Raw genomic sequence first — 11,892 nt, forward strand, 5'->3', positions numbered from 1 at the left:
TAGTGCGGGGCGTCGCGGCGCATGCGCAGTAGCGGAAACAGCCTGCGGGGAAACACGGCGCCCTGCAGCCCTACTTCTGCGGGGCGTCAGCGTTGAGGAGACTGCCATGTCTTTGTGGGTAGTCCCCCATTTGTCATCCTTAGGCGTGGCACTGAGCCTAACGCGAGGAATAGGAGAGGACAGGGCCTTGTAACGTGGTTGTACTTTCCTGCCACTCTGAGAGGAACGCTCAAAGACACGGTACGGAAGGAACACAGCGCTGCAACAGTTTAGACACGCACGTGAGGGCGGTAGAGACCTCCACCGAGCATCCCCGCTGAAGTTCCAAAGCCTTGCGGGGTCGCTAACCGCCAACTGCCGCAGCCCCATCCCTTCAGCCGCCTTGCGGGCCCCGCCCATTCCCCGCCCCTTTACGGGCCCCGCCCCCTTCTGCGGCCCCGCCCCGCGCCCCGCTAGCCGCCCGGGTCGCGCACCGAGGGCCCGCCCGCGAGTCCGCCTCTAGGCCCCCGCCCGCGGCCCGCCCGGCCGGAGGGTGGGCGCCCGGCCCCCTTTCCCTGCTAGCGGCAGTGACTCGGCGACATTGGCCCCTGAGCCCTAGCGGGGACCCAGCGACCCAGCAGAGACTCGAACCTAGTCCAGCGCAGGGCTGAGCGGACTGAGTGTCCACGGGGGACCGCGACGATGTTGGCCTTTGCCGCCAGGACCGCGGTGAGTGTGCGGTGGCACCCGGACGGGGCGCGCGAGGGGGCCGTCGAGGGCTGCGGAGTGGTGTCCCGGGGGCTCCCCGCGTTCGGCGGAGGACGTGGAGGTTGAGGTCCGGGCGGACAGTGGCGGAGCCCCAAAGGGCTGCTAGACCCCTCGCCGGGCAGCCCCGCCTTCGTCCTGGGCCCGCACGCCCTTTGGCCGGCCGCAGCCAATCTCAGCCGGGCCGGGCGGCGGGCCCGTGCCCTTGGCTCCCGCGGATCAGCTTGTGACCAGAGACGCTCACGTGGAGGGGGCAAGCTGGGCTTGGCAGAAAGGCCTGGGAGCTGGCAGAGGCGACAGGGGCAGCCTGCGTGGCCCTGCCTCCCGCCAGCCCCTCACCCTGACCACCTCTCACCTGTGTTCCCCAGCTGCAAGGCGCTATCATTTGAGTCGCTGTCCTCTCTGATCCAAGGATGTCTCTCCCTGTTGGGTTCTGTCTCTTGGGGACAGACACTCATGGCCAGCAGCCGAGGGCTCATGTCTAGCTTGGACTTAGGACTCCTTAGGTGTCCCAACCTCTGAGTGCTCTCTTCACTCTATTCCTGGCCAGCAGAGCCAGCCCCTGTCCCACTGGCACCTCTAGGGCATCCAGGACCATCACACTGGCCTGATAAGCTCCCTGCTGGGGCAACTGGCCGGCAATGGCTAGTTCTCATGTAGTCCACTCCTCGAACCAGTGACCTTTGGCTTATTTTTTTGCTGCCAGAAGTCCCATACTTTGGGCCAGCAGCTGGAGCACCAATAGCTCAGAAAACTCAGGCTTTCACATAGAGCAGGAAAGGCCCAGGAGTTGGGGGTGGAGGGCGGGCTCTTGGAGGCCTATTCTAGGGACCGGTCCCTGTGTGCAGGGCTGATTTTGGAGCCACAGTGGCTTATAAGCCAGCCATTTTGGCCCTGCACCCAAGTTTTCCCACATCTAAGACATCTGTGTGGATTTTAGCAGATGGATTTTTAATGCCTCTTGGCCCACATTCCTGGCACTGGGCCCATCCGGAGAAGAAAGGGGAACCTTTCCTGTTCCCCTCCCACTGCAGTGCCCACTGCCAGCCGCTTACCTGTGCCCCATTCCTCCCAGCCGGAAAGTTAGTGTGGACTGCTGTCACAATCAAGTAGCTTCTTCCCCCCCTCAGAGGCCACCCTAGCCGGAGCCACTACTGTCCTGCCTTTCCCCCCTGAACCCTGGCTCTTATTTTTTCTTTCCAGCCTAGGCAGGTGGCTGCCTCTTGCTAGGTTCCGCTCAGCCCTGGGTAGCACAGTTAGGCATAGTGATCCAGCCGAGGCAGACAGGGTCAGGACCTCACTCCAGCTGTGAAGGACGGCAGCAGAGAGAGCAGGTATGGAACGGGGCTTCTGCCGCTTGCCTGCCGCCGTGCCAGCAGCCTGGGATCCTCCTGTCTCTCTCTCTGCTGCCTCCAGAACCTCCCGGGCTACCTCTGCCTGCATCTCCGCCACTGCTCGCCCTCTGTGCCAGGCCACCAATCTCTCTCTTGCTGCCCTACGCCCCAGCCTCCAATCCCCAGGCAGGAAAAAAAAACCAGAGGCCTCACTGTCAGGGTCTCTGTACCCCTCTCAGATCCTGTTTCTCAGTCTAGAAGGGGTGAAGGGAAAGGAGGTAAGGCCTTGGAGAGGGAGTCCCTAGTCTGGGCAACCTGTCTTCCCAGGGAAAGGTGGAGTCTGTGCTTTCATACAGTAGGTGGGTGCCCTCACCTCTGCTCCTCTCACAGTGGTGTGAACCCCAACTGGCATCCCCTGGGCCACACCCAGCCCTCCCTGTGCCTACCTGCAAGTCGAAGTCCCTGGGAGGCGGGGACACCGAAATCTCAGGGTTGGGAAGCCCGGCTGAGCACCACCCATGAGGCCACCTCTACCCACCCGGGGATGGGCACATAAGTGCCCAGTACTTTGGCTCGGGGAACAGTGGGCTCCTGGAGCTTCAGAGGAAATGAGCAAGGTGATCTCCTGCCTGCAGGCGAAGCCGCTGGGCTTCCTCAAGCCCTCATCTATGATGAAGCTACCCGGCAGGCTGAAGGCGCACCAGGATGCACTGCCTCGGCTGCCGGTGCCACCACTGCAGCAATCCCTGGACCACTACCTCAGGGCACTGCAGCCCATCGTGAGCGAGGAGGAGTGGGCCGCCACCAAGCAGCTAGTGGATGAGTTCCGCAGCCCCGGGGGTGTCGGGGAGCGGCTGCAGAAGGGGCTGGAGCGCAGGGCAAGGAAGACAGAAAACTGGGTGAGTCTGGAGGGTCCCCCAGGGTTGCTCACCATGGTGGCTGCTGGCCACACAGCTGGACGCTTCGGGGCCTGCTGTCCCTGCTCTGCCCTATGAAGATTTCTGGGTACTCACCTGTGCTCGGCATGGCCCAGCTTGGCCCAGCACAGGGGTAGCCTCTTAGCTGGTGGGCACACAGTGAGCAGAATTCGAGTCTTCGAGGCCCCAGCAGGCAGCGCACAGGACACTGGCCACTTCCTTCTGTGGAGTAGGCAGGGTGGGTGGGAGGAGGGCCCCCAGATCTGAGCCAGGGGCAACAGCCTGGTGTGTGGGATGAGGCTAGAGGGGAGTTTTGGGTGAGGGGGCAGCCGAGGAGAGAGGGTGGGGACTCCTGGAAGGCGGGACAGCTGATGAATTGTGACCTAGGTTCCCTGCATTTGCTTCACGCAGGCGCATTGGCTCTGTACATGAGTACATGTGGTGCTTTGTGCCCTTACTTCCCCGCTCTTGGCCTTCCCTTCCACCCAGGTGCTGGGTGGGGAGGAGAGAGTGGGAGGCCAAGGCATTGGGGAGGACGGTACCTTCGCCCCAGGGAGATGCAGGTGGCCTGGGCCAGTGTTGCAGGGGAGAGGGGGCAAGTCCTCAGCAAAAACAGACCGTGGGACACAGTAGGGCTGTGGTGGGGCAGATGGAACCTTGAGCCTAAGGCTGCTGCCCATGGGAGCTGAGAGGCAGGTGAGTTTAGCAGGGCATGGCCTCAGGGTCAAGAGTGAGGATGTTGGCCCTGAAGAGGCCACGCAAGGGTGGGGGCTGGGGGTTTTCCAGGTGGCTGAGCTAGCCACCCTGTGAAACCAGAGCTCAGAAGGCAGGGACACCTCCTCCCCATGCATGGTGCCCCCAAAGTGGCTCTGCCACCACGTGGCAGCCTCCCTGGGGGCGTCACAGGCACAGCCAGAGGCTCTGATAGCCCCATTGGCCTCTCCTGGCTGTCCAGGAAGCTGAGGCCCAGAGTGCTGCAGCAGCTCCCGTAGTGGCCCCAGCTACACCAGGTGCCTAGCTGGTCCAGTGCCAGGTCTGTGGGCAGTGAGTCAGAAGGGGAAGGATCAGTCACTTCCCTGCCTCATGCTGAGGCCCTGGGCGAGGGGCCTGGTGCCGGGGAGCAGCCATTCCCCATGAGGAGTCTCTGGGTGGGGTGGCAGTAGGGCTAGGGGAGCAGAGCGGTGTGTAAGGTGCTGTCAGCAGGAAGGTAGGCTGACAGTCCTCAGGAGTGCGGCCCTGTGCCTATGGCTGGTCCCCAGCAGGCCCTCAGGAGACATCTTGTCACCAGCATGATCGTCTGTCCTTGCTATGAGCCCCCTCTCAAGACTGCCCTTGGGATCAAGGTGGCTGTCCCCTCCCCAGTGTGTCACTGGCAGAACAGGCCACTGAGGAGTCCCTTGGGCTGCCCTGTCTCCTGGGACAGTTTGCAGCTTGAGAAAGTCAGGCATTCACCGGCTGGAGGTGGCTTTTACGTCACTCTCCTCTGTCCTTCCATCTCTCGGGGTTCATCGGTACTGATGGACCTGGGGCTGGATGTAACCTGGGGACACTGTGTGCTCGTCGTGGACACAGCCCTAGGTTCTCACCCCAGCACGGCAAGGAAGAGAAGAAAACTCGTGCATCCTCCTGTCCCCCACCTCGGGTTTCCTTCCAGACTTTCCTGCGGGGGAGACTGTGGGTCAGAGGGACAGGACAGGGTATACCAGGCCTCAACAGTCACTTGGAGCCCCTGTGGCAGGGCAGGGCCAGCCGGGTCCCGGTGCCCCTGACTTGGTCTGCCACTCTCCCAGCTGTCCGAATGGTGGCTGAAGACAGCCTACCTCCAGTACCGCCAGCCTGTGGTCATCTGCTCCAGCCCGGGCTTGATGCTGCCCAAGCAGGACTTCGTAGATCTGCAGGGCCAACTCCGGTGAGTGGCCAGCCCCAAGAGGGGCTGTTCCCATGAGACGGCAGCAGCCCTGGTGCCACACTTCCGTTATCCCCACAAATGCCTCATGAGGCCAGGGATGTAGCTCAGCGGCTCAGTGCCTGCCTGGCAGGTGCGGGGCCCTGAGTTCCAATTCCTGGTACCGAAAAAATGCCTTGTGAAACAGGTGTACCACCCTGCTTTACAGAGGGGGAAACTGAGGCTGGGCATGAAGGTACAGGAGGTAGAGTCTCTACTAGCAGAGTGCCATAACTATTCCTCCCTCTGCAGTCCTCTGCTGAACACAGCAGTGACCTTTGTACATAGTTCCCTTTTCCACATTTGCCTTGGCACCTGCCCTGGCCCTTGTTCTAGTCCGATCAGAGATAAAAATATAGCCCAGGATCCTGCACCAGGCCAGCTCTCTGCTGAACCTGTGTCTCTTAAAGGGCCAGGGCAGGGGAAAAAGGAGAAAGAGAGAACAGAAGAGAAAGTGCCAGGGCCACAGCTCAGCAGTAGAACACTCACTTAGCATGTCCAAGGCCCTGGGTTTATCTCCAGCCCTGGAAAAAAGAATAAAGGACCAGAGCCCCCTGGAAAGGGCCTGGGCTTGGTCCCAGAAAGCCCACCTAGTAGTCCCCAGGTTAGAGCTATGTGGCCACAGGTATTGACCATGACTGATCTGGGCCAAGAAATCGTCCACATATACCCAGATGGATTGCCTGGCCAGATGACACTTGCAGGGAGACTGAGGCAAGAAGATAACAAGTTTGAGGCCAGCCTGGGAAAGTCCCTGTCTCAAAATGTGCTGGGGTTGGTGGCGCACACCTATCATTCCAGCACTCTGGGACGCTGAGACGGGAGAATCCCAAGTTGAAGGGCGATTTAGCAATTAGAGAGAACCCGTTTGGGAACAAAACAGAGGGACTGGGAGTATAGCTAAGTGCGAAGGCCCTGGCTCCGATGCAGGGCCGGTGGTGGCTAGGTGCTTGGGCATGGGCAAGGCCTTGGGTTCAACCCCTAGTACAAGAAAGAAAGAAAGGAGGAGGAAAGAGGGGGAGGGGAAGGAGGGCCCCAGCAGAGGGAACCTTGCACCACTGCCCCGGCCCTGCTGACAGCCAGCGCTCCTAGGCAGGGAGGGGAGGAAGAAATCCCAGGCTCTGGGGTTCCCCCCAGGTCGTGTCCCTGACCCAGGTCCCGGTGTCCACACAGCCTCACATCTCTAACCGATCCTGCAGGTTTGCTGCCAAACTCATCGAGGGCGTTTTGGATTTCAAGACCATGATTGACAAGTGAGCAAGCAGTCCACCCACAGCCACCTTGGCCCCTGGGCAGGCCCAGGGCAGTCCTTTCCACTTCCTGTTGGCCAAGCTTCAGCCAGGGCTGGGGATAGCACACTATGACTGGTGACTGGGACCCTTAGGTTTTCTGCTGCCGCTGCTGGACTGAGTTCCTGTTGACCTTGACCCATCCCAAGCCAGGATGACCCCCAGCTGGGTATGGTGGCACACATCTGCCATTCCAGCACTCCGGAGGCTGAGGCAGGGGAGGATCTATGCAAGTTCAGAATAAGCCTGGGCTACATAATGAGTTCAACGCTACCCTGAACTGCATAGCAGGACCCTGTCTCAAAAATAAAAAAAATGAGAGGATCCCAGAAGCTGACTTGCTGACTTCTGTCCCCTGTAGCAAACTAAAGTCCAGAGCAGGAGTTTCTGTGTAACTCGTAGACAGGGCTCCCACCAGGGGAGCACAGACCTCGGAGCCCCTGGGCCCAATGGCCTGTGCATGCTAACAAGGAGTAGAGACCCCGCCCCACAGGGCCATCCATCACCCCCGCTTCCCTACTGAGGCCTCACTGTCCCTGCCCCGCAGCGAGACCCTGCCTGTGGAGCATCTTGGGGGACAGCCACTGTGCATGAACCAGTACTACCAGATCCTGTCCTCCTGCCGCGTGCCGGGCCCCAAGCAGGACTCTGTGGTCAACTTCCTGAGGACCAAGCGGCCGCCCTTGCACATCACCGTGGTGCACAACTACCAGGTGGGTGGTGCAGGCCCCATTGGCTGCCTCCCTGCCCCCCTGGCCGAGGTGACCTCCCCGCTCCTCGCCTCGCAGTTCTTCGAGCTGGATGTGTACCACAGCGATGGGACACCCCTCACCTCCGACCAGCTCTTCGTGCAGCTGGAGAAGATCTGGAACTCGTCCCTGCAGACCAACAAGGAGCCAGTGGGCATCTTGACTTCCAGCCACCGAAACAGCTGGGCCCAGGCCTGCAGCACGCTTGTCAAAGGTGCCACCCTGGGTGGGCGGCCTGGCCCAGGTCCCCAGTGAGTTGGCAGGCGGGGGCCGGGGTGCTGTGGCAGGGCCCTGTCTGCAAGGCCACTCACCCAGCAGGTAGAGCAGGGCTTCCCCAGCAGGCACTTGGGCTGCAGGACCCCAGCCTCACCCTGCCCTGTGGCCCACAGACAAGGTGAACCGGGACTCAGTGCGCTCCATCCAGAAGAGCATCTTCACTGTGTGCCTGGACAGGCCGGTGCCCCGTGTCTCTGAGGACGTCTACCGCAACCACGTGGCCGGCCAGATGCTGCATGGGGGCGGCGGCGCGCTCAACAGTGGCAACCGCTGGTTCGACAAGACACTGCAGGTGGGGCGGCCGGGCGGCTGCTTGGGCCGGGCCGCTGCTGCGCTGCTCTGCTCTGCTCCTAAAGCAGGTGGGAAGCAGCAGGTTGGACGCGCAGTGATGACTGGGCCTCTGTCCCCTGCCCTTTCACATGTCAGAGGGTGTCTGGGGTCAGACACCACCATTGCTTACTGTGCCCGGGATTGGGGTGACAGGAAAATGCCCCAGTGCAGGCCCTTGAGTTCAGGAAGAACTGTGAAGGCCAGATTGCTGACAGATGGTAGCTGTTGCTAACATCACACAGGCAGTGTCACCCCCTGAGGTGGCTTTAAAGCGGCAGCTGATGTCCATCCCCCGCAGTTCATCGTGGCGGAGGACGGCTCCTGTGGGCTGGTCTACGAGCATGCTGCAGCCGAGGGGCCCCCCATCATTGCCCTTGTGGACCACGTCATGGCATACATGTGAGTGGCTCACAGCCTCGTTCCCCAGTTCCCGGTGACAGGTGAGCTGCAGGTCTGGGTGTCACTGTCCCTTGCCCCTGGGAATCAGTCTCTTGAAGGGAAGCAGACAGAGGACCTGAGTCTGAATCCTGGCTGCAGCACTTCCTAGCCGTGACCAGGACCAGTGCGGCCCCCAGCCCCACTCTGCCCCCCCGCAGGAAGAAGCCCGAGCTGGTGCGCTCGCCCATGGTGCCCCTGCCCATGCCTAAGAAGCTGCGCTTCAACATCACCCCAGAAATCAAGAGTGACATCGAGAAGGCCAAGCAGCACCTCAGCATGTAGGTAACTGTCATCGTGCCCCCCGGCCCCTGCTCCTGGGCCCCCACTGGGCAGCAGCTCCTGGGCCCGTTCTCACCTACTGCGGCCCCCCAGCATGATCCAGGACCTGGACCTCATGGTGCTGGTGTTCCACCACTTCGGAAAGGACTTCCCCAAGTCGCAGAAGCTGAGCCCGGATGGCTTCTTCCAGATGGCCCTGCAGCTGGCCTACTACAGGTGGGCCCATGCCCAGGGGCCAGGCAGGTGGGCGGGCAGCCCTGGGGACAGTGCTAAGTGTCCCTCCTGCAGGATCTACGGGCAGGCCTGCGCCACCTACGAGAGTGCCTCCCTGCGCATGTTCCACCTAGGCCGCACCGACACCATCCGATCGGCCTCCACGGACTCGCTGGCCTTCACCAAGGCCATGGATGACTCCAGCATAACGGTGAGGGCCCAGGTGGGTGGGGACCTGTGCTGGCTGTGCCCCCTGTCAGTGCACTCCAGCCACCTGCCTGCAGGATCCCAGCCCTGACATGGGCAGTGGGAATCTTAACAAGATGGAGCTGGGACTTTAGTTTTGTGCTTCCTGGCACCCCAAGAGAAAAGATCCATCCATCTGCTCAGTCATTCACCCACCAGCAGTGCGTGTCCGCCCTGCTGGGGACTGAGGATATGGCAGCTACAGTATGAGCTCCAAAGGAGCTTGGAGCTCAGCACTAGAGGGACAGTGGGCTCTTGAGGCACAAGGAGGGACAGCATCTCGGCCCCTCTCACTCCCGCTCCCCAGGAGCACCAGAAGGCGGAGCTGCTGCGGAAAGCTGTGCAAGCACACCGCGCCTACACTGACCGGGTGAGTGGGTGCCCACACCTTGCTGGAAGGGTCATGCTGAGGAGAGTGAGGGCCACCTGTGGCTTTGCACTGCTTCTGATGGCTCCTTCCCCAGGCCATCCGAGGGGAGGCCTTCGACCGCCACCTGCTGGGCCTTAAGCTGCAGGCCATCGAGGACCTGGTGAGCATACCTGACATCTTCATGGACACCTCTTACGCCATTGCCATGCACTTCAACCTCTCCACCAGCCAGGTGGGCACTGTACCCTGCCGGGGCTGGGGCTTGGGGTCGTGTGGATGGAGGTTCCCAGGGGGTAGGAGTGGGGGCGGGGGTATAGGGCAACCCCAGAAGGTGGGCAGGCGCCCCCAGCCCTTGAGGTACCCGGCCTTGTCATTCATTTGGTTATCAGCAGTCACCTGATCTGTGTCAGCCCGTGCTGGGTGCTGGGGTCAGCAGGGCAGACGAGGGAGGGGGGAAAGCCAGGGCCCCTACAGAGGAAATGACCCTGGGATCACTCGTCCACAGATGAAAGGGGGCAGTGCTGTGCTAGGGACTGGGAGAGGGCGTCTGGCAGGGCCTTTGAGGCCGCTGTGGGCAGGCAGGTGGAAACACTGGGATCCTGCTCTCTCCAGGTCCCCGCCAGGACGGACTGTGTCATGTTCTTTGGGCCTGTGGTCCCTGACGGCTACGGTGTCTGCTATAACCCCATGGAGAGCCACATGAATGTTTCCGTATCGGCCTACAACAGCTGCGCCGAGACCAACGCCGCCCGCATGGCGCACTACCTGGAGAAGGCACTGCTGGACATGCGCGAGCTGCTGCGGCGCCACCCACAGGCCAAGCTCTGAGCCCTCAGCCCTGGTCCAGTCCCCCAGGATGGGCACCCACCGGGCTTGACGCATGGTCTGCCCACGCCAGGGCCAGCATCCTCCTGTGGAACCTGCAGCCCTAAGCCAAGTGCCTTCCACTACTGTCCCCAGGAAGGGTCTGCTGCAGCCCGAGGGCTGGGGTCACTGAGCTGAACAGATTGGAGGACACAGGCCCTGGCCCCCACCGTATTGCCCCAGACGGGGAGAAGCTCTCAGGGAGCCCCTTTCCCTCCCTGTTCCCCAGCTGCTTACCAGCCAGCGTTTCCTCACTGCCCATCTCCCACAGACCTGGAGATAGGATTCGCTGTGGCTAAGGGCTGTGGGCCACTCCAGGCAGGGGCCAGCTCAAGGGGATGGATGCTCCAGGGGTTGTCCCCACGTGGCCACCATGGATGACGTAGCTCCTGTTGGCCCTGCGGAGCCCTGCGTCACACGGGTGAATGAACTGGAAGTTGAGTAATAAAGAAGACCGTGCTCGTGCAGATGTGTTTCCACAGAGTGGCAGGTGGCGGGTCAAAGGCTGGCCTTGCTTCTGGCTCAGCCAGTGCCCAGCGGCTCCCAGAGGTGCCAAGCAGTCCTCGGGCTGCCACCCAGGGCACATGGAGCCAGGCAGGTGGGACAGCAGCGATGGGCATTCACAGTCCAGTCACCACCAGGACAGATGCCCTCCTGGTCAGAGCTGCAGGCCTGCCCTGGCCATGCTGGCACCAAGCTGGGCACGGTGTGTACGCCTGTAACTCCAGCTGTGTGGGAGGCTGAGGCAGGAAGATGACAAGTTCAAGGCCAGTGTAAGCACCTCAGTGAGACCCTGTCTCAAATAAAACTAGCTGGGGGTGTAGCTCAGTAATGGAGCCCTGGGTTCAAGCCCCAGGATGAGGCTGCAGCCCATCGTTTATGGGTTGTTAGCGCCCTTGTTTTTGGCAACACAAGAGAGCAAACCCAGGGCCTTCACCCTGAGTTCCAACCCTGGCTCCTGTGGAGTTGGCATCTCCCCGAGTCCCTGAGGCTGGGCTTGAGCTCACAGTCTGCCTCAGCCTCCCAGAATGCTAGGACTTCGATGGGCACAGCTTTCAGATGGGAAATAGGTTCACAGAGGTGAAGTTGCCAGGACACTATAAATAGCTGGGCAGAAGTTCCGAGGGGACACACTCGTTCCCTCCAGGCCAGGGTCTGAGGAGCCCACATGGTTCACAGCTGCCGTGCACATTGCCCAGCTGTCCAGGGTTGGGGGAGGCCACGGCAGAGGTGAAGGCCCCTCCTGCCAGGCTAGGCCTCGAAGCTGGGCCACATGAAGGTGGGCTCACTGCACCCTGGGCCCCCAGGAGCAGGCAACGGAGCCCTACACAAGGTGCTCCGTGGTGATCTTTCTCTGCCGGGGACTGACCCCGGGACTCTTACTACCTGGCGCCTGGGCCTCACTGGGGCCATGGCTGCAGTGCACTGGGGTAGCTGGCGTGGGCCACCCCAGGTTGACCCGAGACCTCCGCATCCTTTGGTACCTCTGCAGGGGCTGTTTCAAGTGTGGCTTGCTGAGGCCACCCTGGGCCCCCAGGAGCCCTAGCACCGCCTGACCCCGGTGATGCAGCCTCCTTGCCGGCCAGTGGGAAAAGCTACAGAGGCCACCAGATCCCTGCCTTGGGGGCCAGGGGTGGGAGGGGCCGCCTGACTTTTGATACAGGGGGCTGAACCGAGGCCTCAGCTGGGCTACACCCCAGCCCTCTACTTTTTCATACAAGGTCTCACCAGGGTGCCCGAGTTGGGCTCGAACTCGTGGCCCTCATGTCTCAGCCTCCCAGGGGTCCCAAGTACAAGTGTGGAGAGTCGATGTTCACTTTCTAGTCTCAGTCACACCATGTCCGGGGCTTTTGTGTTGCCAGAGCCTCTTGAGCCCAGTCAGCACGTGACTCAGCCAC

The 11,892-nt window shown here is 61.6% G+C and overlaps 1 protein-coding gene across 2 annotated transcripts; it reads left to right on the forward strand.

The window, feature by feature from the left end:
- The first annotated feature begins 436 nt into the window (after positions 1–436).
- Positions 437–10,461, forward strand: Crat (carnitine O-acetyltransferase). 2 transcript variants are annotated; one of them, XM_063244176.1, is made up of 15 exons: positions 437–708; positions 1,948–2,078; positions 2,714–2,977; positions 4,786–4,904; positions 6,140–6,193; positions 6,777–6,942; positions 7,018–7,192; positions 7,368–7,546; positions 7,883–7,983; positions 8,181–8,300; positions 8,395–8,517; positions 8,590–8,725; positions 9,068–9,130; positions 9,225–9,362; positions 9,743–10,461. In XM_063244176.1, the coding sequence occupies exons 3-15, from the start codon at positions 2,747–2,749 to the stop codon at positions 9,956–9,958; spliced, it is 1,821 nt and encodes a 606-aa protein (XP_063100246.1). In that variant the 5' UTR covers positions 437–708; positions 1,948–2,078; positions 2,714–2,746; the 3' UTR covers positions 9,959–10,461. The 2 variants fall into 2 exon arrangements, with proteins under 2 accessions (XP_063100246.1, XP_003470655.2); XM_003470607.5 differs by lacking the exon at positions 1,948–2,078.
- The last annotated feature ends 1,431 nt before the right edge of the window (positions 10,462–11,892 follow it).

This window comes from Cavia porcellus, unplaced genomic scaffold (assembly GCF_034190915.1).
Source record: "Cavia porcellus strain 051 isolate PalLab524CR breed Dunkin Hartley unplaced genomic scaffold, mCavPor4.1 scaffold_49, whole genome shotgun sequence".
In the NCBI taxonomy this organism is placed as follows: Eukaryota; Metazoa; Chordata; class Mammalia; order Rodentia; family Caviidae; genus Cavia; species Cavia porcellus.